The following is a 24818-nucleotide window of genomic DNA, read 5'->3' as shown; positions in this document are numbered from 1 at the left end:
TATATATTTCTAACATAACTATATGCTGGTGAGCTGACTTAACATCCCACTCCAGAGGAAATAAAAGTTAAAATCTCAGGAAAAAAAATGTTTTTGGTTTAAATCAGAGAAACACGTTTTTATTAGCAAAGATTCTCAGGGAAAGCCCTCAAGTGTGTTTGCAAAGTACCATGAGCCTGAATGGCAATCATTTTGATTGCATTATATACATAAAATAATTATTACACATATAGAATGGTTTGGGTTGGAAGAGATCTTTAAAGATCATCTAATTCCAACCCCCCAGACATTGGGGGGAACACTAAGAAACATTTCATCTGTCCCCATGCAACGAAAACCTATTATACTGTGAGTTCTAATACAGGCAATACTAACATCTTACAGACATTAAGCATAATAGCTTACCTGGTGCACAAATATGACTGCAACCACCATTGAACTGGTTGCAAGGGTTGGTACACTGCTGCTGCTTGCTTTTTGCCCACACATGAATATCCATTGGTCTTTGTGGAAGATTCATGATCATTACAATCTGATCTGAACCATCATATTTATTAGCTCGGTAAATGCTTCGTGTGTTCCAGTCTGTCCAATATATGTGCTGATCGAACAATGTCATTGCAAATGGATGCAGAGCAGTGCTAACAATTACCTCACGGTTTGTACCGGTGAGAGTGCACCTCTCAATCTTCTGCCTAAAATAATAAAGAAATAATGATATCTTAAAATACGTCCTTCAACTTTTTAGCATTGAAAGCTAAGGAACACTGTCATTCTTTGAGTGTCTCTTTCTCATATCTTACCCCATGCTAGCATCTGTCCCTCTAAAGAGGGGGGGATAAAGCACCTCTCTAAGAAAAAGAGTATCCCTCTTCCCTGCACGAGAAGTCAGAATGTAGAAGACTTCACGCTGTTATCTGCTGCCCTACCTTCATTAACTGCAGTTTAAAAGAGAGAAGAGGATGTCTCATTTGACATTCTGCATCTGTAACGGGATCCCTAGGACAGAGAGTTACAGATTCCCTGCACACAGATTATTCCATGTAAGGATACCTACCTTACAGAAGGTCCCATAGAGGCACAGACCATAAAAGTTACATTACAGACATCTTTCTGTCACAGCAGCAGAGGAGAAGCCTGCAAAGGAGCTGCTGTTCTGTAAGAACCTGAGGAGGAAAGTCTGGTTGCTGCAGTGATTTCTCTGGAATATGGGTGAATTTGAACGGATATGAACTAAACTGTTTTTAAAAGCTTTCTTGTCAATGACAGAAATCCCAGTGGCATACATTGAAGGATAGGATTCTGCCTGGTTGGCAAAAGCAAGAACTTGATGCCAAATTCCACAAGTGACAGCCATTAACCATGAGAAATGAATGCAAAAATGTACACTGGACTGTATGTGTAAGAGAAGATCCTTATAAAAATCATGAGTTGAAAGTAAGTTGAACTTCCAATGGGTACAAACACCATAAAGCACTGAACTAATTCTTCCGTGTGACATCACAAAACCCCCTATGGTACGGTAGTTCCGCATCAATAATAAGAATTGACATTGTCCTGCTATTAAGTAATTCTTACTATTCTATAATACAAATTATCAAATTCAACTGAAATGCTGAAAAACAGTAAAAAAAATAAAATAAAATAAATAATAGACCTATTCGAAAAATCACCTAAAGCAAATCAAGAACTGTGTTATCAATACATACAGATTTGCATCAGCCCAGTACAGCTGCTGTTCTTCATAGTCCAGGGTAAGCCCATTTGGCCATACCAGATCTGTGCTTACAATAGGCGTTCTGAAGTTTCCTCCAAGTGTAGCTCGTTCTATCTTTGCATTGGAACTCCAGTCAGTCCAGTACATATACCTGTCAGTAACATGATTACAAAGTTTTATTTTCAGCAAGGAAAGTTCACAAATCTTATAACTGCTCCAGGATATCTCCATCCTGCTGACTCCCACTGAACTATGGAGTGCAAAACCAGGGGAAAAGAACTTCTTCCTGTTTTATCTCATATTTACAAAGGAATCTTCTAGTGGGGATAATTGGGCTCCACTGGACTGAATTTCGCTCACTGAATTAAGTTTCTCCAGCTCTTATGTCTCCTTAAAGTCAAATATTCTCCTTCTTATCTTTCTTCATTTCAAATACAGTTTAATACCGCCCCCAGCCTGTTAGAGATGTTTTGATATTAAAACAAAACAAAAAAAAAATGAGGCACTCAGGAAACACACCAACAGAAGGAAAGAAAGATCATATACAACTCTATCTCTTGGCAGTGCCATCTTGATTATCAGGATTTGATAATATTGAAGAAATCTGAGTTTCAACAGATATTTTTTTGTTTCTCTGCCTTAGACAGCAAAGGGAGGACAGGTAGTCTCTTGATAAACACCTGATTTGAAAATCATTCTCATTTAACCCCCAATACCTGGTTCCCAACCTCAATTAGAAGAGGAGCCTCATATACTACATATTCATAAATGTTCTAAAAGTCTCTGAAGAAAACTCAGATCTCTGAGGCTGAGATCAGCTCAAAAACTCAGAGTTAGATCTAAGACAATTATAAGCTTCTGGAACCTAGGGCTTAGAACAGGAAGCATCTGGCAGTCTTCATCCAAGTCCAAACTACAGTTTCATCTGCAATCATGATGAAGCATACAAAGTGCAGCACATACCCTCTGCAGGGATCTAATACAACAGCTCTTGGTCGTGGAACCCGGGCAATCACAGTGCGGTTAGAGCCATCTGTAGCCATTGAGCTGATAGTTTGATTGAGGTAGTCACTGTAGTAAACTCTGTTATTGATCCAATCAAAGGCAATGCCATCTGGAGTCCCCAGGTCTTAGACACATGCAAACACACAAACAAGTTCAGTACAGTTTCCTGAGATATTGCAAAACTCTTTTTCTATGACAATGTACGTACTTATGATTGTACATAATCATAATAATTCAAATTTTTTAACAAACACAACAATTAGCAAGTATCATTACAGGTGCTTTACTGATGTATTAAACCCATATAGCTCATCTTTTCATACTGATAAATTCACTGTATCTTTCTGTATCTCTGTGGTACTTGCTGCGACCTTAAAATTACTAAAAATACATAATAATATATAACCAGTTTTATATTTCCTTTTCATTATGATCAAGATGAAATAAGACTCTCAGAAGAGGAAAAAACTGAGCAGAAGAGTCAAAAGGAGCATTTAGTCAGTTATCTTAACTAAACAGTTTACCTTGACCATTAGCATAAAAATACCTGCTGAGCTAGTGCTAGGTGCTAGTCTGTTTTTCTCAATCTCCGATTATTTTGAATCACAATTCCATGTACTTACCGGATGCAACTACTGTTGGAGTGCCAATTCCTGAGTAAATACTAATGTAGCTGATTCTTCCTGTCCCTGAAGGATAACTTTGTGTAAAATATATTCGGTTGTTTATGCTGTCAAAATCCAGGGCCACTGCTGTTCTTAACACATTGACTGTGCGGAAGGGAGGACTGTGATTTTCAGGATCTAGGTGGATACTTCTGAGGGCATTCTCAAGGGCAAAAATCAAGTAATCATCTGTTGAAATGGAACATCTCTTGCCATCGCTGCCTAGTGTTCCAAAGGCACAACCACATTTGGGTGTTTGCACATCAGGCAGGGCAAAACACAGATGGGAACAGCCTCCATTGTCGTCCACGCAAGGATTGTTGTTGATGTCAAGGGGTGAACGTGACTGAAAACGACTGTTGTAAATGGTAACATCCCTTAGCCAATTAATGTTGTCTCGTATTACTGTTGGCTGATCAGTATTGCCTGGCTCCTTGCTGGCTTGGAAGACTTTTTTCAGGTTCCGATCCACCCAAATCATAGAATTCCCAAAGACAGTGATACCATATGGAGTTGGATAGCGACTGCCATAGCGCACAATTTCAACATCACCACCATCAGGCTGAATTCTTGCAATCATATCTAAGGAATCATCCACCCAGTAAATGTAGCCATTGCTGTGATCTATTGCCAGCCCACGAGGTGTGACAATGCCCTCAGACACCAGAACTGTTCTGTTGGTGCAGTCAAGAAATGCACGTTCGATCTTTGGATTTTGCCCATAATCTGCCCAGAACAGGTATCTGTTTTTTGGGTCTACTACTATGTGCCTTGGCATATCTATGGTAGTTTTAAGCAAAACACGGCGATAAGTTGTGTTTAAGCGCAAAACTTCTATAAAAGTCTCTGTCAGGAATGCATTTGTAAAATAAAGATTTCCTGTATTTGAATACAAAGAGTGGACAAAACAGAAAGTTAATACACAGCATTACCACCTGAGAAACAAGAGCTGATAAAATACAAAACTATAAAATGAATACCCATAAACATCTTAGAAGTTAGGAACACAAAGTACTTACCTCCTCTTGGAGGAATTAGAAAAAAGATACCCAAAATGACAACAGTCAATTAATTTGTAAAACCTAGATGATTTCCTTAGAGAAAATCATTGGTATGCAATCGTAAATGCATTAACCACAGTCTTCTTTATTTATTTTTTCTATCTAAAATATTTATTAGTAATTTAGAGCTGCCTTTGGCTTGCCCTTCCATACTCTTATCCCTTTACCTTTTACAACACACAACTGTGAAATCGGTCTTGTGGCACAGCACTATATGCAGTAACTAAATTAAATGTATATGGTAGATGATTATCGTAAAACCCCTCCCAACCTATCAAACTCCAGAAGAACTTTTGCAAAACATATATACAATATGTATATGTATAAAATAAAAATATTACTGGCAGTAGTCAGCCATTTAGAGTTGATGAACACTTTCTCAAGAGTTAATATTTGAATTAATCTCTAATGTTTGAATAAAAATGTGAAAGGGAAAATGAAAGTTTAAAGAAAAAGTATTTCTTCTGCTTTATTTACTTTTCAGCAAAATGTATAGGATTTCCACAGAGCAGTCTGAGAACTCCTTTCTATTTATAATATCATCAGACAACTTCTGTACAAACTTCTCCGATACATGTAATTCACTATGGTAGTAAGGTATAGTAGTATACTGATAACAGCCACTTAGGAAAGCAAAGATAATAAAAGAAAGCATCAGGTAAGGAAAGGCTCTATATATTTACTCTGTTTATCATTTTATACCTACGTCATATACCAAAAGATAGACAAACTTTCATTTTTATATGTATGTAAACATAAGAGGCATTCATTACTTCCGTTTGTTTTAAAGTCAGCCCACAGACACAATTAAAATCATGTATGATTTCCATTCAAAATATTTCCTTTAGGATGTACTTATATTAGTCTACAAGTTTTACAGTGCGTAAAGAATAACATTCTCCTAAATTCACCTACGCTTACCTGCTACCCAGTCAATTGCAATGCCACGGATTCCATTTCGTCCTATTCCATTTGTAACAACATTTCTAAAGTAAGAGCCATCGGGTTTAATTTTACGTATTGCATTCTGAGAAGAAACTGTGCTACTGAAGTCACACCAGTAAATGAAACCAGAGGGCATGTGAACATCCACGTGAAGAGCATTTCGTCCTGAAATGTTTTGAAAAGTAGTAATTAATTATCTTTAGTATAAACAAACTTATTTAAAACATGGGTGTGCAGGCAAGAAATGCCAAAACAGTAGGCATTATAAGATTTCCTCTTACTATAATTTTCACATACCTCTTCCTGCCAGTGGTACCATGGCTTCAGAGTGATCAGATGTCTCTAAACTAAATCCTTTAATTGCAGAAAGCATAGAAACAATTACAAATGAACTGTATGGAGAACAGGTTCTGTTATCAGGATTTAGCTGAAAGCCAGTAGCACAGGCACAGGAGAATAATCCACCAGGTACTGGTAGGCAAAGTTGTTGGCAAACTCCAATATTATTACTGCAACCATTTGAGGAACCAGCAGAATCTGTTGTGAAAAAAGACATGGTGACACATAAAAATCTGAACTGTATCATCACCGACAGACATACAACCAAATTCATATACTTGTATTGTATTACCAACCAGCTGCAAAAATACCCATCTTAATCACCATTTAAGCACACACGTTAGTAATCAATTTTCTGCTTTCTTGTCATTTAAGATTAATGAGGCAAATAATCAGATATAACAGATGCACATATTTGAAGCTAAAGTAACAGAACTTGTTATTTAGTCAATTTTACATTAATAATATTTTCATAAAATTATGCATGTGAATAGATGCCTTAAGAGAATGGTAAAACCATTTCCTCTACCAAAATGAGGAAAATGCTTTTGACACATCAAATAATTTGTTTTGAAAAAGCATGTAGCCTGTCTCTAACAGAAGCTTGATTTTTTCACAAGTTGGAAATCTTGAAATACCTCTTCAGCAAATACTCACTGTCTCTATAATACACTCGCAAGCACTTCAGTCTTGGGACGTTGTCTCTCAGTACTATTTTGTTTGCTCCAGTAGACTTGTCAACTCGTTCAATAACTTCATAATCTCTATCAGTATAGTACAGAAAGGTATCATACACAGCAATTCCCCATGGATGAGAAAGATGAACCACCAGGGTCACACGATTTGTACCATCCACATTGCCTTTCTCAATCTAAGAAATCAATTTAAAGCTTAATATAAGTTCAATGTTACAATAAAAAAATTAAAATACAACATATGCTACTAAAATCTCTTTGTGTATAAGGTCTTTATGTACTTTCCATAGGTAGGAAGGAAAAGGTCAGCAGGATACTAATAAATAATAATTCTCCATTCAAGTCATCCTATATTTTTAAAGGTAACCAGTAATGACAATTATTCAGATTTTAGTTGGTCCTGCAACTCCCAGTTACATGAGTAAATTAACATCACTGAATTACTCTTGGTAATCATAGACCCACAGATACATAAACAGCAACAAAGCAACTATTAAAAAAGTATCCCCTACCACTCCTGTGCTTGTGACAGCCCAGTACAACTTTTGATCCTTAATGTCGATGGTAATGAACTCCACATGATCAAGGTTGCCAGTGAAGAGGGTCTCTATGCCCGATCCATCCATGTTTGCACTAGCAACCTTTGCTGGGACTCCACTGTCAGTTCCCTGGTCCGTCCAATACAGCTTCCTGTAACACATTATCACACCTGTTAGCAAAGCTGGTAAAGGAGATCAATGCCCCAGAGTGACCAACGTATATGCTTAAATCCATCTCCTTAGACAAATACTTTGGCACATGATGAATAAAGATCACTTTGAATTGGACCTCAATGAAAAAAAGAGATCTTGTTTTAAAAGAACAATGCCCGTTAAACTATTTTCAGAAATCTATATACTCTCTTGCATCACCCACAATACTGTCAGCAGGTAACCTCAGCAGATTATTAGCAGTGTATAACAAGGAGACAGACAAATAATAATTCTGTTCCACAGACAGTTGCAAAGTTGCAACATTAAGTTTGGTTCCAATTTGGAATTAAAACTGCAAGTTCAAAAAATCTGTATGAAACAGAATTCAATTAACTGGCTCTGGGGAATATATAGCAGTGCCACTGCTCCGGCCTCAGTTGCTGAAAAACAGGTAGGGCACATGGCAGCCAGACTCCCAAGCAGGCACAAAAAGTCAGGCGTCAGTTCATCTGAAAACCTGCAAGGTCACCAGCAGAACAGTCTCATTACTAATATGGTCCTATGAAACACTGATTTTGGAAAAAAAAAAAAAAAAAAGTATCATTGCAGGTTTGAGTACTTTGATGGAATAACTAAATAAATAAATATAGCTCTATTAATTCAATTTGCGGACTAGTGTATAGCGATCCTATGTTGGGAGAGATTAGAAAAATCGTATTTAGTACTACACTATTTAACATGTGACATTCTTCCTATGTAGTGTGTCTTTATTTATTGACAGGCCTCAACACAGACATCACAAGGTATTGTAATGAAAGACTTGATAATTGTCTTTACTCTGAGTTCCCATTTTACAGTGATTTTTTTCACAATCATAATATTCTGGGATCCTCTTTAATTTAAAAAAAAAAAAAAAGAATGTTAGGATATAAGTATTTGGTAAACTAAGGAAAACAGACATCCATGCAGCAATTTATGTGGTCATGCAACAATTTTCTAGGCCTTAAAAAGAATGAATAAATTGTGCACAAACATGAAAAAAAAACAAAAAACTGTCAAATCTTGAAGATGAAGACTCTAAAAATTAGGAAATATGTGTAGAAAATACTCATGCAAAACAACTGCAGCTTTAGAAATTTACCCTCTTGCTGGATCAACTGTCAAACCAATCGGCATTCCAGCTCCCCGAGAGGTACCATCATTGGTGATTAGAGTTTTCCTGTACATTACTTCACCATGCAGCTTCAGGACCTACTCAAACATTGAACTTGTCAGAACATGTAATTTAGAACTTAGGATAGATTGTCAAATTAAAGGAAGGAAACCTAAATCCACCAGAATTTGAAATTACAGAAAACTTTATCTAACACTACAAAGTACATTATTCAGTACTCTTAACAGTCTTTCTTCCTCTCGCATGCACTCCTTAAAGCAGCTACTTGCTGCTCAGAACCTGCCTATATTAATAAATAAGTATCCTAGTTCTAAAAATAGCTAATCTTTCAAATTCCATAATATCTTGACAGTATTACAGGCTGAAGGGGTTGATGAAATGCTGCTTCAAAAAGTATTACCTTTTACTTATTTAAATGAGATGGCTTTTAATTTAATAGTACGTATTTATATTTTATGACAAGGAAATTCATGACCAGGCACAGTCACATTCATTACAGTATTACATATTGCTTATTCTCTATTTCCCTACAATAAACAGCAGTTTTATTTTTCCCATATCATCAGACTGTTAGTCTCCAGGAAGCTACATAATATGATCTCAAAGCATTTGGGAGCGGATCATATTGTGTTTGATGGCAACATTCCTTTATTGTCAGAGGCAGTGCATTGGGATCTTTAACTTAAAGTGAAAATAGTAGTAATAACTATTGTGATAAGGAGAGTTTGTGTGTTAAGCACCAGAAGCCTACTAACTTGAAGAAAAAAGAGATCTGTGCATAAATAAAGTTCACAGAATATATTGCTTTCAAAATCTTTTTGACTGTGCTCAAATTTAGGCTTGTTTCTTCAAGCGTGTAAATCACTTCTCTTCACACTATTTGCTTTAAAAAAAATCAAATTTCAGTTTTTCACTAAAAACAGTTCTAATTTCAAACTGTATACATAGTAGAAAAATATCTATGCTCTTAGTTTTCAATTCTCCCTCTTAAATAATTACCTCAATTGACTGTGTCCCTGGATTACTGTAATAAAGGTTTGCAGATATCCAGTCCAATGCTAGGCCAATAGGAGCACCAATAACAGCTGCTGGAGCAAAAACCGTCCTGTTAGATCCATCTGACCTCACTCTATGAATTTCACCCTTGGAAAAATGATAAGTGACAAAATATCAAGAGCAGTTTCACAAAATTTGTTTATTCCAACTATGTGAGCAAAAATTTTCTTAGCAAAAAAGAAAATCCAGTAGAGAGAAAATATTTTTATGTGCTCAATGCATAACCATGGTAAAAATATTATTGTAAATCATAATTATATGGTGTAAAGAGGCACCACAGTTCATTAACCAAATCAAAGTGATCAACAGAAATAAAATGGCTATATAAGCCCGATCAGTATATTTTTAAGCTATGTACAGTCATGCTACTATAATTTGTACCTTATTATCAAAAGATTTTTACAAGGATACCTCAACTTAACCATCCTGAATAAACCCGAAATCTCATAAAGGAAAATAGTGTTCTCTGTAAACATAAATACATAAGAAACAATTTTTTAGTAAGCTGCAATAGGAAGATCCAAAACTGAGATTATCCTTGCAGTTTTCTTCTGTAACTTCTGAAACAGTAACTTACAGCTTGCAGGCTTAACTACCTACAGCATGTGATGTTAGGGCATGATACAAAAACAAACACTCAACTCACTAATTTTGATATTTTTGTGGCAAGTTAGCCTTAGGAAACACACATCATCTCTCAGTTCAGCAAGGTCAGTCATTAAAGAGGCTTAGTCAAACAATTATAATGAACTATTAAAAACTAGTTCAAAGTATTTTTTAGAACTATAGGCCTCGTATTTGCTACCTGGAAGTGGCTTTGACTTTGCAACCCCATTCTTATATTTAAGAAGATGCCTCTGTACTATGTTACTTCAAGAAGTGCTCAGACTAGAGACCAGACCGTGCAAGCATGTCATTTCATTCTAATAGCATGTACTCGAATTCTAATGTTTAGTGCCTCTGGGCCCAATGTACTACTCCCATGGAGAACTGTTCTGGATGTGTTTGCAGGATTAAGCCCAAGGCCAACAGGGATGAGGAAGAGCAGATGATAGCAACAGGCTGAGAGTACAGTGCTGTCAGTGTTCTCTGATATTTCCTCTTCATGTCTCTGGGTAATCCAGAAATAGCATTAATTAAATATTTTGGCTGACAGAGATGAAAACTAATTTACAAAAGATATGAAGCCTCTTTAACTTGTTCTAGGGGGAAAAAAAAACTTTAATTCTTTTCAATTATACTTATTAAAAGCATTACCTGTAATGCTAATATATTTCATTCAAAAACATTATTTTAAAGAAGTCTTATTTTACTGTGCATTTTAAACACAAATACTAACTTACCGGATTTTCAACCCAATAGATCATCTGTTCTGAGTCATCAAAGTCAACATCAACACCATTTTGAACTCCTGCTATCGGAACCATAGCATCATTGGTCTTTTCCTCAGGGTTCAGAGAAATTCCATAAATTATATTATCTCTCACAGCAATAAGGAAAGGGTGTTCAACTGTGAAAACATACAATGTAAGTCAGAGCTATGCTTCAATACTTTTCCTCTGATCAAAAAAATAGCATTGATGTGTTCCGACTACCAAAGGTTCCCTGATGCTAACAGAATTGATGAATATTAACCATGATGCTTTGTAAAGCACATACACGCAAGTTATTTTTTACCTCACCAGGAGTGAAATTATCAATGTAATTTTTTAACATTGAAAGTTTCAGCACTATGCAATCACAACACATATTCTAGGAACATGGGAACCACCAGGACAAAGCTCAGACTCTCCAGGACATGCCTGAGATAGATTCTAACAGCTACTAAGCAGGACTCAAGAAACATACAAAGTTACAGCAGCAATAACTAATCTTTATTATTAAATATAGCTGGGAGTTCTGTGTTTTCTTGTTTTATATCTAAGGGAGTATTCCTACTCTTTTACTGTAAATTTACTTTCAGGTAAACATGTTTAAACATACTTAAACATTTTCAAATGGGTCTTTTTTAAGAGCTTAAAATAAGTATTTCTTCCATTTCTCCCAAAGGAAGCAACCTCTGGCTTTGAGCTCTTTTCAGAACTCCACGTCTTTAGGCCAAATATATTTCATTCAATGCTTCCTAAATGAAGTCTGCCTAGAATGACCCCAACCTTTGATTTCATGAGCAGCAGCTCAGAGATTTGAAGTAAGCTTTTTGCCTGACAGAGAAATGGCTCTGACAATCTGTTGGGTCTTTTTTTTCATGTCTCATTATTGCTGCCCTACCTCTCATGCAGTTCCTGTTGTCAGGAGAAAGCATCCATCCAGAAGGACAAGCACAGGAAAAAAAAAGTGGTCCAGATGAAGAAAGCAAGCAGAGATGGCTACAGGGGGATGATGCGCAAGAATTGATACCTGAAAAGAAAAAAAGAAGAAAAAAAAAAAGTATTAGTAACTTATAAAATATGACTAACTGGAAAGAACATTCAGCATCACTGACAATGAAAACATCAAACAACACTAAGTCAGTTCTGGTATTTGAAATTAAAAATAAAGTTACTTCCAAGAATTACAAACATTACAATACACTTTTAACACATTTTAATTCTCCCTGGAAAACCAGCAACATTACCATATTGATCTTTTAATTTTCTTTGTATCATATCAAATCTTTCAAACTCTTCTTCAAACTTTTGTTAACTGGATGAGAAGGCCTGCAGGATTTTCAGTCTTTGATCACAATAACCTTTCTAGATGGGGGATTCAAATTATTTACTGAAGCTTTTTGGAGAAAAATAAGGAGATAACATAGCTTACTATGCCTCATTCAAAGGTAGTAGCAGTTCAATATGTAATTTTTTGGACCACTTTGAAATTGCAGTCTAAGCTTGTAAAGTATAAATTGACAGTTGAAGAGGTCTTTGTCGACTGCTATTATTACTATACACTAAAATTCAACCATTTAGATCACTTCCATACAATCACTGTTACAGAGGATTTTTCAGGATGAACCATCTTCGTAAGAAAATAAAATTAGATTTTGAGAATAAATACCCTTAGTGAACTCAGCAGGCCTTATTCTAAAACCTTATAAGTTCCAGGAAATGACACAGTTGTTCCAAATATAAAAACTAACAAGAACTTAAAAGAAATCAAAAGATGGCAGTAAACAATGGCATACACTCAAAACTCAAACTATAAGAAAATGCCTCATTTCTATATAGCAAATCTTAAAACTAGCTGATGTTAAATCTGCTGATTTACAAAATAAGGGGAGTGGATGACAGTCTTAATACTATATCTGAAATTTCAATCATCAAATACTTATGTCTTCATTTGTAAACATTAGCGTGTTGTGCTCTTCTGCAAGTGCTTTCCTCCTTTCTCTGGCCATATAAAGTATAACAGAACAAATCAAAAAGAAAAATTATGAAATGAATTAGTTTAATACAATGAAGAAAATAAATCATTTTCTCCATCAGTAGCAGAAATATTTTTAAACCTCAGGTTACAAAATAAAACCTCCTAAACTAGAACTATGATGTTTAATTTAACAGTACTCTGGTGGCTGAATAATTTCCAGTGACAGTGCGAAGCAGCTTTAGCTTTGAAACTGACTGAGGAAGGTTTTGCTCCAAAACAGTGCATACACAATATAGCACTGAAAACTACTATCGCCTTACTAAAATACAAGACTTTTTCCTCTCCTGTAAGAACATCTTCCTGAAAAAAAGAGAATATAAGCCATTGTTACACTTATTTATCAACACAAAATATAGAGCAGAAACAGTCAGTATTTGCACCAATATATTTCTCTAACTTCAAGTCATGCCATAAAATGACAAAAAGTCTCATTTGGAAGATGACGTTAACTGAAAGAGATAAAAGGTGATTTTAATTATTTTTTTTTGACAGCCTTTCAAGATGCAAGAGATGACCTACATATGATCTCAGAGAGAATCTTGAATGTAATGAAGGATTTTTATTCATTATTTCATTAGGTAAAATAATGCAAGTCTTTTCAAAGAAGGATGATGACACCAATTTGCCTAAAAGCATGACAGAATTCATGTACATGGAGCCAAGTCTGGTATGCCACAGAGACAAATTTTAAAAATGATAACACCTTCAAAAACACTCTGATTTTGTTATAAAAACCTTAAAAACAAGGAGCAGGAAAACTCCATATACTACTTTCCTATTTTTGGCATTCATTATGGTTACATGCTTCTTGGTCACCCTCCCTAAACACCAGAATATCCAGCAGGCTGGACAAACTGAAAAGATCTTCAATTGTAAGTCAAGGGCATAAATTATTTTCTTGTTTTAACCCAGTCCATTTGTTGACATGACTGATTCCGGAAGTGCTTATGCATGACATTACTTTATGGCACATTTTTGTCATCACCAAAGTTGTTTTGCTGAACTTACCATGAGGTTGCTTTACACGATGGACTGCCACAAGCCCTAAAGGCTGGTGAATGTTATAAATCATAACTGTTTGGTTTCCTCCGTGCCATTTATTTGCCCGAATTACTCGGTTTGTATACCGGTCACTCCAGTAAACAAAATCCTCGAAGACAGTTAGAGCATGTGGATGCTGTAATATCTAGAAGACAAGGATGTTTACCAGTTTGGTTCTGGAGACTAGAACATGTAAAGCTTGCACAACAGAGCTAAGCACAATTTATAAATAGCTAAGAAAGCAGAAGCAGCTGTGCCTCAAAAGATATTTTTCAGGAAAAGAATATGAAATATCATCTATTGCTTGAAAACAAGGCACTAATTATGAGGGAAACATGGCACTAATTAAGGGGAATTTTTTTCTTTTTTAAAAAAAAATGCTAGATAGAGCCTGTGAGATGTACAGCATGAGGAATTAACAAACAGTCTAACCACAGGGCAGAACACAAGGAACCAACAGATAAACACCCAATTGCAGATTTTCAAGAGCGCAAGAGAAAATGTGAGAGTTATGGACCTGTCAAGACCTTGAATCTCTGATAAGCTCCCCTGTAATTTACCAGCCTGTTGAAGAAGATGGTTTATTTAAACTTCTGAAAACTAAGAGTAGGGCAAGAAAGACTGTACCAGCTCCTAATGCACAAGAACTGTCTGCCTAGCCAAGAATAAATGGGTCACAAGGCTCAATTCTTAAAAATACGTCATTATTTTATACGTATTTAGCTTATACGTACCAACTGAACATCTAAACCATTGTGCTGGTACACCATCTTGCCAACTGACAGAAGCACTTCATTGGGAAATAGCCTGCCAGAGGAATGGTCTTCATGAAGTGCCCAGAACAAAAAAGTCCTGGCAACAGAAAACCCTCTGCTGCTATCAAGAACAGCAGCATTCATCATTCACAGAAGTTGATGGAGAAAGTTCTTGCAGATTTTTTGTACCATATTTCCCCACAGCAAATGCACCAGCTAGTAGCAACAATATCAGATGTCACTGTTAAGATTTCACACGTGTAGATCTAAAGCACTAAAGTCTACACTTAGCTCCAGGTTTCCTTGAAGATCTCCTGAGGGACTTTGGATAGTGTATGTAATTCTTCATTTTCCAGCTGTACCAAGCAGCTAGAATACTTAATATCTGCTTCACCAAAATAGTTTTAAGAAAAATACACATCTAAGCCTACCATAGTGCAAATACGCTGTTAAGTAGTATCTGGAAGCACAAGGGAAAACATTGTTTCTTAATGTCTTACCAAATCACTTGCAACCACCTGTCGTCTGTTGTTCCCATTGTAATCACAAAAATCAATATAGTCAAGATAAGCATCAGCAAAATAGAGAAGTTTATTTGGGTAATCAATAGAGAGTCCATTGGGCCAGTAGATTTTATTGTTAATAATCACTGTTCGCATTTTGCCATCCATGCTGGCTTTTTCAATTCGAGGGTTTTGGCCCCAGTCAGTCCAGAACATCACATGAGCACTGAAAAAAAAGGAACCTGTGGTTACCAATCTGAAAACAAACAAACAAACAAATAAACTGCCTACAAAACTTCATTAGCCAAAAAAACCTGACCCAAAACAAGGGGAAAACAAACAAACAAACAACAACAAAAAACCCCTACACTTCTAAGAAATGTTCTACACAATGATACTGAAATCATTCATTTTGGGAGTATGTTTATTTAAGATATTACCATAATTTCTGTTGTAATTTTTTTCAAATACTTCTACTGCTGCTATCCTTTGTAAATAATAACAGCAAATAGCACTATTTTTCACCATGGATTATGATCTGCTTCTCTGTTTCCTAAATACTAAACTTGATATGGGTTTGTGCTTTTACGGGCATACATGGATAATGCTAACAGGGCTATAACTAAAAAGCCTCACATGGCTGGCAGTAAACAGAGTTCAAGGCACTGCAGAGCTCAAAAACCAGTAAAACTTTGTACATGACCAGTTCAAATCATAACATTCCATTTACTCTTTGCCACTTGGTGTTCAAAACAGGAAAGTGTTTTTGTGATGACATCAGTTTGTGATGACAACTGGGGCTATGCAGTAGCCTGTTCTTTGTCAGGTAGGCATACCACCTACATTATGCATAGGTATACCTCTGACTGATAAAGATATACCAGAATTTTAAGTTAAAAGTTTCCAACTAGGAAGCAAATACTGGAAGATCTGTTTCGGAAGATGGCAGGTATCTTGCTACAGTGAAACAGAGTAACAGATTACAAACAACCATCATATGACATTAGATATTAAATTAACGCTGTGAACACACCATTTTAAAAATTCTCATACGTTTTCTCTTCCACTTGTCATTTACAATCACAATACAGGTTGGGAATATCTGAATATTGTTATCATCATAAAATATGCATTTTTTCAAAACAAAACATAAAAAAGTCTTACTCAATTCTGGGATCTAACACTAGTCCCCTTGGGTTTGTTATATTTTCACTAATCAGCACAGTCCTGTGGCTCCCATCCATTTTAGAGACTTCAATTGTTTCCAGAACAAAGTCTGTCCAGTAAAGATTGCGACCTACCCAATCTACCGCTATGCTTTCAGTCACGGTGACACCACTGTCAAACACCTGTTTAATAACAAAAAATTTTTTAAAGGAGAGAGAGAGAGAGAGAACAAACTCATTGGAATCAATCGAAATAGTTTTTTCACACTTTTCTATAGATACTGAAAATAGGGAACTAAATCTCTACCATTTTCTAGGTCTCTTACACAGAACGAGTCACAACATACACATTCAAAATGCTGGCAAAGCATATACCCAAACACTCCTACTAACTTCAGTTGGACTATTGAAGGAGTATGCACCTACTAGTAGGAAAATCAATTTATAGCCTGGTATTAAAAAGTTTCCTGAAAGCACTCAGTTTTTGTTTTCAAAAAGCTGTACGAAATGTTGGCTTAGCATCTACTGAATTGTTTCACTCTGTCTATGTTATCTCCCTTCTTAGTACATTGGAATTTGCCCCTTCTGTTAAGTGGAGACACAGTGTCTTCATTTTCTCTCCACAATGAAGAGACAAGAATAACTCAGTGAAACTTACTATTTTTCGGTCAGTCCCATTTTGATAAGCACTCCAAATTTTATCCTGTGTTGTATCCGACCAAAAGATACGATCTGTGATTGAATCAAAATCAATAGCCACAATATTCCTTCCATCCCGAATGAGAGAATAAATACTATGTGACTGAGAGGTAATGTTGTCCACAATGATTTGGTTACGGCTTGCCACTAGCAAGAGAAGGTTCCCAGACTCTGTCAAAGGAAAAGAAATTAAAATAAACCAACAAGCTACCCAACAGTAATTCTGTAAGAAAAGTAACACTGACTAATAAAGTCTTATGAAAAGGCCGGGATTTAAATGCTCTGGATGCACTGAACTTCATAAAAGAGCAAATTTTAACCTATGGTTTAGAGGTGCGTGGCACTGCATTTCTCTAGAATATTATTTTTGGTCCTTGCAGAGTTAAAAACCCAGAACATTAAACTAAATATTTTATTTCAAGAAAATAATAGTTCCAATTAACCCCTTAGGTGACAGTTGTAATACTCAAAGTGATCTGCCACTAGTAAGGTTGTTTTGCACCAGCTTTTTTTTTAAAAAAAAAAAAAAAAGAACAGCATGAAAGTGGGAAAGCTGAACATTCTCCAGGCACTACTGGCATTCTTTAGGTTGCCACCAACGCTCCTCACCTGCCACTTTACAAGTCTTCCCATTGCTTTCCAGAATGTATCCTTCGTCACAGTAACACCTAAAAGACCCTCTTTCATTGTAACAGTGCTGACTACAAAAGCCTGGAGGGTCACATTCATTAATATCTCCACAGGTCTTGGAGTCATTTGCAAGCTGGTATCCAATAGGACAGGTACACTGAGCTCCAAAGGGACCTTGAATACATTCATGAGTGCAGCCAGCATTATTGTCAGAGCAGCTCTCCTGATCTGAAATGGGGTCAGGGAAGGAAATAAGCAAACAGTTAACAAAAGCTTCCTATGCTAAATGTAATACTTTGCTATTGCATTACCACCCTAAAATTGCTGGTAAAACATGCTGCACAACCATCAGTTACGTCACATGAGCCTAGACTGAGGCTCTCATACAAAATGTAACATACACAATGCACATAAAGATAATAACATAGTATTTATTTACTTCTGAATCCCATTAAATGAATGCTAAAGAGAATGCTCCTAAGCATTTATAACAATGTCTTCAAAACTATCTAGATTATACAAAATATTTACTGTACAACTCCAGACCTAAAAATGAGTTAATAAAAAATAATTTAAAGTCACTTATAATCATACCTGGCTGGGGTTCATCTGAGAATGTGTATTGATTAAAGAGAAAAAGAAAAGAAGGAAGGAAAGAAAGAAAAAGGTTATGCTTAAATCAATTCATAATCAACACAAATACAAATGCTGGCCACATGTGAGCTTTGAGATTTTTTTTCATGATTTTTGAAGTTAGAAAAAGAAAATATTAAAGACTGAATCACATTTCTTCTGAACTTAAAGCATACCATGCTTTAGTCAATGTGTTAGGGAAAACTAAGCTCATTCCCATATTGCTATATAAAAACACATATTTAAGACAGTGCAATTCAAAGCATAAGATCAGACTTTAGCTAATGAATTTATCATAGTCTCCTTTCACCTGCAAGCATGTTCCACTTTGTAATTAGTGCTTTAGTTACAGTGAGCTTACAATTTCTGATAGAAACGCTGCTACACTATTTATATATGCTGATTATAACATGGCTGTCATCTGGATACTCAACATATTCTGTTTCTTTCTGAAGCCACAGGACATTGTAGGCTATTGTAGATGCCTGAACAGTAACTTACTGCACAATGGGGATTCGTCAGCTCCATTTGGACAGTCAGCAGAATTATCACATACTTTGCTGAGATTCACACAGATACTGTGACCTGGACATTGCCACTGCCAGCTGGGGCACCGGAAGGGCTGAGTAGGACAATCTCTCTCATCACTCATATCCCTGCAGTCATTATCACCATCACATATCCATGCTCGATAGACACAGTTGCCATTGTCACAGCGGAAAAGGGATGGAGGACAGGTCCTGGCAGGACATCTATGGTGTTCATCTGAGCCATCTGCACAGTCAGGATGTCCATCACATTCCCAGTTAGCAGGAATACAATTGCCATCCGATTGACATTGGAATTCATTCTGGTGGCACATCCCCGGCGGTCTTGTAGCTAAAACAGTGACATGCAACAGTTCAGACACTGTTTTAATTTTAGATGGAGATGAAAAATTACTATGCTCAGTTCACATCTTGCATAAGTAGTTACAACACTATAAAGAACTCTGTCACTTTTAGATCAGGCCACAGAATTACAATCAATCTACATGACATTCCAGAATCTGGCCAATTTAACTCCTCCTATATAAAATGATGAGCAAAGCAATTGTTATATTTTGAGCAAGCACATATTGATATGCTTAATGGTATCTATGTACATGCCCAACACAATATGAAATTACTCTCTGAAACAAGTTTTCACTGTCTTGTGTTGAGAAATCCAAAGTTAAATGTGAAAAATTACTCAAGGGAAAAGTTTCGATATAACTCTCATGGATAAAAGATTCACAGCTTTCTACCTGAATAAACTTCTTTCTTTTAAGCCTTGAAACCAAGGTGCCAAGTAAAACAAAATTTTAAAGCCAAAAGGAATGCAGACCCTACTCTTTGCCAGAAATCTATTCTTGAAATGGAACCTACCTTGTTTGAAATTTCTGCTCACAAGAACTATTTATGAACAAGTACATTTGAAAAGAATTTTGAGGTTCTAATGAAAGTATTGCAAATTACTTGATATAGCAGATAAGACAAAAGTTTGAGAAGCTTCACCGAATAAATTAAGCCTTTCAGCATCAATATACTTACGGCAATCAGTCTCATCTGAGTGGTCATTACAGTCAAAAACACCATCACACCGGTAGTAAGTACTGATACACTGGTCTCCACTTACACATTTAAACTCTGTGGCACTGCAATTGTATACTAAAAATAAAAAATATTACCTTAGTGATTTACTTTATTTTATAGAGTTAGACTGCACCTTATTTTTCTACAGGTGCACAACACAGCTATGATATCAGGAGTCCACGTTCCAGTGAAGACCATGATTTCCACAGGACAGAGAAAATGCAGTGATCTTGCAATTTACAGAAAATTTCGATTTCAGACCCCCAATTTCACAACCAGCCATGAGATCAAAGGGCTTACTACAAATGCTAAAACAAGTATCATAAACAGCGTTAATTTATGGATAGGTTTATTATGCCATCTGCTATCTTGGAGCTGGTAATATGAGGTCACCAAAGACCTTTCAGGGGGCAACAGTAGGAGACTATAAAGTGGTGCTGAACAAAAGTTACACTTACTGCAGTCATGCTCATCAGCACCATCCACACAGTCTTTGTCTCCATCACAGACATAGAATGGGTCAATACACCGATGGTCCGGACACTGAAACTGCCTGGGTTCACAAGTACCTGTGAAAGCTATTTAAGAATGACAATAAACACAGCTGTGTTTATTTTCTGACTTCTGAACTCAAGATAACACAGAGACAGCATAAAGACACTATCACTGACTTGCAGCATGCAATACAGTAGCTGGTAATCATACAAATGACAAGCACTTATACATTAGTATCAAGTAATTATTTATTCATAAGTCGGCTGGGCCTCATGCAAAACAAACAGAAGATTCCAATCAGTGAGAAATAATGCTAAAGAAAGTATATAGAGAAACTGTCTTACTTCACTGTGAAATAATTACAGATACTTCTAGGTAAAAACTTCCACACTAAATTAGCTGACTACAACATTAGTTATTATTGAGATCACTCAATAAGTAAGTGTTTAGAACCTGTGAGCTCCAGTTGATTTTTGCTGTAAATTGCAGTGGATGACATTATGCATCATCATGATTAGAACAATAACATTTACCCCTTCTTACTGTTTTTTAATGATTTTTCTGTGTTTTACTTGGTTCTGGTAGTTCAAATTAGTTGAGTTTTTGACGTCTTATGGACTGCAAAATATTAATCTTAGATATTACTTCTTTCTTCCTAATTTCTTGTATCATTCTTACACCAACAGACATATCTATGTAGATATACACACACAAAAAAAAACAAAACATGACAGATCAGATACTTACTGCAATTTTTTTCATCTGACCCATCACCACAGTCATTATCAGTATCACATAGCCAGATCCTAGGAATACATCTGTTGTTGTCACAGGTGAACAGGGTTACAGGGCATGAAGTGGGTCCTTGTGTAGGACAATGCAATTCATCACTGCCATCAAAACAGTCATTATGTTTATCGCAACGCCAGCGACTTGGAATACACTGTCCACTGGCACAGGTAAAAGCTGATGAAGAACAAGTATTGTCTAAATTTAAAAAAAAAAAAAAAAAAAAAGGAGGACACTTACAAAGATCTCCAAAATTTATCTTCCATAGTAGTAGAGTATTAGATATATTTAGTATGCTTACATAATGCCTAAATTATGCATCAAATTCTAAAATGTGCATTAATTAAAATGAAAATGTCAGTCAGGCTGCAACATGCTGAAAAACTGAACTAAATTCTTACAAGCTTTTTTAGGCTGCAAGAATCAATAAAAACCTCAACTGTTAAGCACTTCGAAACAATCTAAAAACAAGAAAAATCATGTCTTCAAGTAGCCTTTTTTATATATATACTTTCCTTTTCCCAAAAGGGCATTTTACTTGTTCAAGAACAGCCTACTAATAAGAAACAGATTTTATATCTTAGTCATACGTGCTAGTCCTATGCAGTAAGGGGCACATTTTATTAATATGTCCTATTTTCTTGTTTGTGATTTACAAGGAACGATCAACTCTGAAGAAAACAGCACCAAATATGCCATAAAAGCCTAAAAAACTCTTCAGTATTTTATCAAAACTAATTATCCATTTGTTCTCTCAAGTTATTTGATCAACAAAATAAAATACTTTTGTATGAGCCACTCCACCAGGTAAACCAGGAAATAAAACAATGTACTTCCAATTCACTTCGCTGTGAAAAACAAGATGTAACAAATAGTTCAGAAGTGCCCAAATATAATAAAAAATTCTATTTAGCTGTTAAATTAAATAAAGGTGCTGCTCTAATCTTAGATGGAGACTAGGCAATACATATGATTTTGTTATTTTTCTTATTGTGCTTTTTTAAATGTCTTCGTCTTTATTAAGACTGTCTGTCCTTCTCCATGCATTAAAATATGACAAGTCAGTCATATTCCAGTGTGTTGCAAATTTACAAAACAAAAGAACTTCTTCTTTAGACAAGACTTTTTCTTTAGACATGACATGTTTGTTACTCTGCAAATTGAATTTTAAGAACTAGTTAGAAAAGAGTATTTTCGTGCATTCCTTAGGTGTCCCAGTGTTGAATCCCCTATTCCTATGAGTTATCATATTCATTTCGAAGTAACTAATCTTCCAGATAGCTCTCAGGATTTATCCATAAATACAACCTTAACAAATCGGGTTTTATTGCAAGGAAATCAGGCTGCCCCATCAAACTTTCTGAAATGCAAACACCAAATTCTAGCTGTTTTTTGCAGGGACTACTTACTTAAAGAACCACAGTTTTGTTCATCACTGTTATCATGGCAATCATCAACACCATCACACTGATAGTATCGAGGCACACATCTTCCATTACCACAGGAGAATGAGTATGAGCCACACTGCAAAGTGGGTGGCTCATTGGATGGATCTTCAACACATGTCAGTTGATTTGAAGCCAGTTTCATGCCGTAAGGGCAACCACAAACTCTCTGAAAATTTGGTACTGGGAAGCAGAAATGGCTGCAGTCTCCATTGGGATTTGTTCCTCTGTTACAGTAGTTAGAGCCTTAAAAAGTGATAGAGAAGATCAATGTATACACTACTGATAACAGCTTGGGAACTACGAAAAGTGCAAAGTAACTGCATAAGAATGTTTGTTTGTTTGTTTATTTAAAGATGCTGGAGCAAATCCTGGTTTTGCCTATACTGCAAAATAGGGTCAAGTTCACTGACAGGAGTACTAGAATGTATATCAGTAAGTCCTCAATTCCATAAAATCTTGAATGACACAAATGTTTAAGAAAGCCAAAAACAGGCTATAAAATTTTGTCCAATTTTCTGCCATTTTTTGGCAAATGTCTGCAAATAAGTACTCTACAGCAAATGGGGACCTTTGGCTAAGCAAGGCTAGGATATCTGATCCAACGTTTGTACACCAAATTGGTAACAAACCTTAACACAAGATTTGATCACATTTAATAAGTGCACTGTATTTTACTAAGTCAACTAAAATACCAAAATCTTGGTTTAGATCATATAACTGCATAGAATTCAACAGTAAAAAGAAGAAAAAATTATCAACTTATGCATAGTGATTACTTTATGAATAGTACTTTAATTAATACTGGTTTACCCAATTCTTTTAAATAAGTAGGTCACTTAACTAAAACTTCTACCAGAAAATGATAAATACAAGGTTGTAATTGGTGATAAAATGACACAAAATACAATGGAGTCATATTTCCATTTTACAAGGTTATTAAATACAGTAATAGATATGGTAGAGAAAAACTGCATACAGTCACAAAACACTGAAATACAGAACCTAAGACTGTAAGTGCTTGTGCCAGGTCTCTCACATGTCATGGTCGTGATTCAGCAAAGCCATTTTTAAAATTGAAAACAGAAGTCTACTTTCCTGATATTTTGTCTCTTATTCCCTATTTTGTATTTTTCATCTGCACAACAAATAAGCTCACCTATTTGGGAATGAGCATCATATGCTTTCACGTGCATAATGTTACTAATGCCCCTCCTAATAATAGTCATTTCTCCTCCATCAGACTTTCTCACTCGAACTATTGCACCAAGTCTCCAATCAGTGAAATAAGCATAACCTGTTTTGAAAGACATTTAACATACAACAGTTACAGTGCAAAATGACATAAAAGATCAAACATCACAAGATAAAACCACAAGGCACTTCATGTAAATTTAATAATTTTTCACAGCTGTTTTCTGAAAAAGACTAAAGGACTTATTTGAGAGGCAGTGAGTCCCTTCAGTCAGAGGCAGACAGAACTTAGAGCCAGACAGATATAACAGACTCTCCTGACATTTCAAATTCCAGGACAGTTTTTAAAATAATTCATTAAGACTTCTCTTTAGAAAACATTAAAATATTTAAAAGATATTTTTGCCCAGTATCAAAAGGCATCAGATGCTGTATTTGCTCCTCACACACACCATAAATCCAACCAACTCTACATACAATTAATAGAATGCTGAAATTTTTTATCATCTCTAGGGAGGTGGTTTACAATGTCTTTCCAGCACAAGCACCCAACTTGAAAGCTATAATTACTACATTATATCTGCCTTGTTGCACTAATTGAGTTAACTAATCTGACTCAAATGATTTAAATAAAAATATACATAAAAGCAGACTTAGAAAAAAATAGTAGTATTAAACATACATTTTTACAGAAGCTTTCATCAGCTTTCTGTACAAAAACAATATTGCAAAGACAGTATTTTTTTTATCTCACATATCATCATATGAACAAAATTCTTTGATATTAATAGATAATATTTTTCAATCTCAGACTTACCTCCAAAAATAGTAAGGCCAAATGGGTGAGTCATCTGAGTAATACGTTCAAGAGTCCGTCTGTCCAGCCCATCAAAGGTACTGTGCTCAATTTTATCAAAAAAGGCATCCACCCAGTACAGCCTTAGAGAACTAAAAGTAATGAAAATGTCATATGTAAAAGCAATGAAAAAAGATGTTATTAGGAAGAACTAACATTTTCTCTATTAACAATACTAAATCTGTCAAGAGGTTATTGGTGGAGGAAAGGAAGGGTGTTGTCTGAAAATATCTTGCATTTCACAG

General features: G+C 35.7%; 1 protein-coding gene across 8 annotated transcripts in view; it reads right to left on the bottom strand.

Annotated features, from left to right (window-relative positions):
- The window catches only part of LRP2 (LDL receptor related protein 2), a 119197-nt gene that overhangs the window by 46247 nt on the left and 48132 nt on the right, over positions 1–24818 (bottom strand). For 5 of the 8 annotated variants that reach the window (XM_048061353.2, XM_048061355.2, XM_066999511.1 and 2 more), the window contains 25 exons: positions 24535–24665; positions 23683–23820; positions 22488–22769; positions 21037–21276; positions 20253–20372; positions 19753–19869; positions 18683–19060; positions 18143–18157; positions 17528–17776; positions 16878–17089; positions 16218–16402; positions 15051–15279; positions 13763–13940; positions 11618–11746; positions 10693–10859; positions 9293–9436; positions 8261–8370; positions 6940–7117; positions 6390–6603; positions 5691–5930; positions 5370–5558; positions 3346–4266; positions 2681–2846; positions 1710–1868; positions 406–695 (listed from right to left, as the gene is read on the bottom strand). In XM_048061353.2, coding sequence (XP_047917310.1) covers positions 406–695; positions 1710–1868; positions 2681–2846; positions 3346–4266; positions 5370–5558; positions 5691–5930; positions 6390–6603; positions 6940–7117; positions 8261–8370; positions 9293–9436; positions 10693–10859; positions 11618–11746; positions 13763–13940; positions 15051–15279; positions 16218–16402; positions 16878–17089; positions 17528–17776; positions 18143–18157; positions 18683–19060; positions 19753–19869; positions 20253–20372; positions 21037–21276; positions 22488–22769; positions 23683–23820; positions 24535–24665 — 5381 coding nt within the window. The remainder of the gene's footprint in view (positions 1–405; positions 696–1709; positions 1869–2680; positions 2847–3345; positions 4267–5369; positions 5559–5690; positions 5931–6389; positions 6604–6939; positions 7118–8260; positions 8371–9292; positions 9437–10692; positions 10860–11617; positions 11747–13762; positions 13941–15050; positions 15280–16217; positions 16403–16877; positions 17090–17527; positions 17777–18142; positions 18158–18682; positions 19061–19752; positions 19870–20252; positions 20373–21036; positions 21277–22487; positions 22770–23682; positions 23821–24534; positions 24666–24818) is intronic. The other 3 variants (XM_066999509.1, XM_048061351.2, XM_066999510.1) reach the window with 1 other exon arrangement.

Source organism: Anser cygnoides, chromosome 6, assembly GCF_040182565.1.
Source record: "Anser cygnoides isolate HZ-2024a breed goose chromosome 6, Taihu_goose_T2T_genome, whole genome shotgun sequence".
Classification (NCBI taxonomy): Eukaryota; Metazoa; Chordata; class Aves; order Anseriformes; family Anatidae; genus Anser; species Anser cygnoides.
Note: the sequence above shows the minus strand (reverse complement) of the source record. Positions and strands in the feature narration are given on the sequence as shown.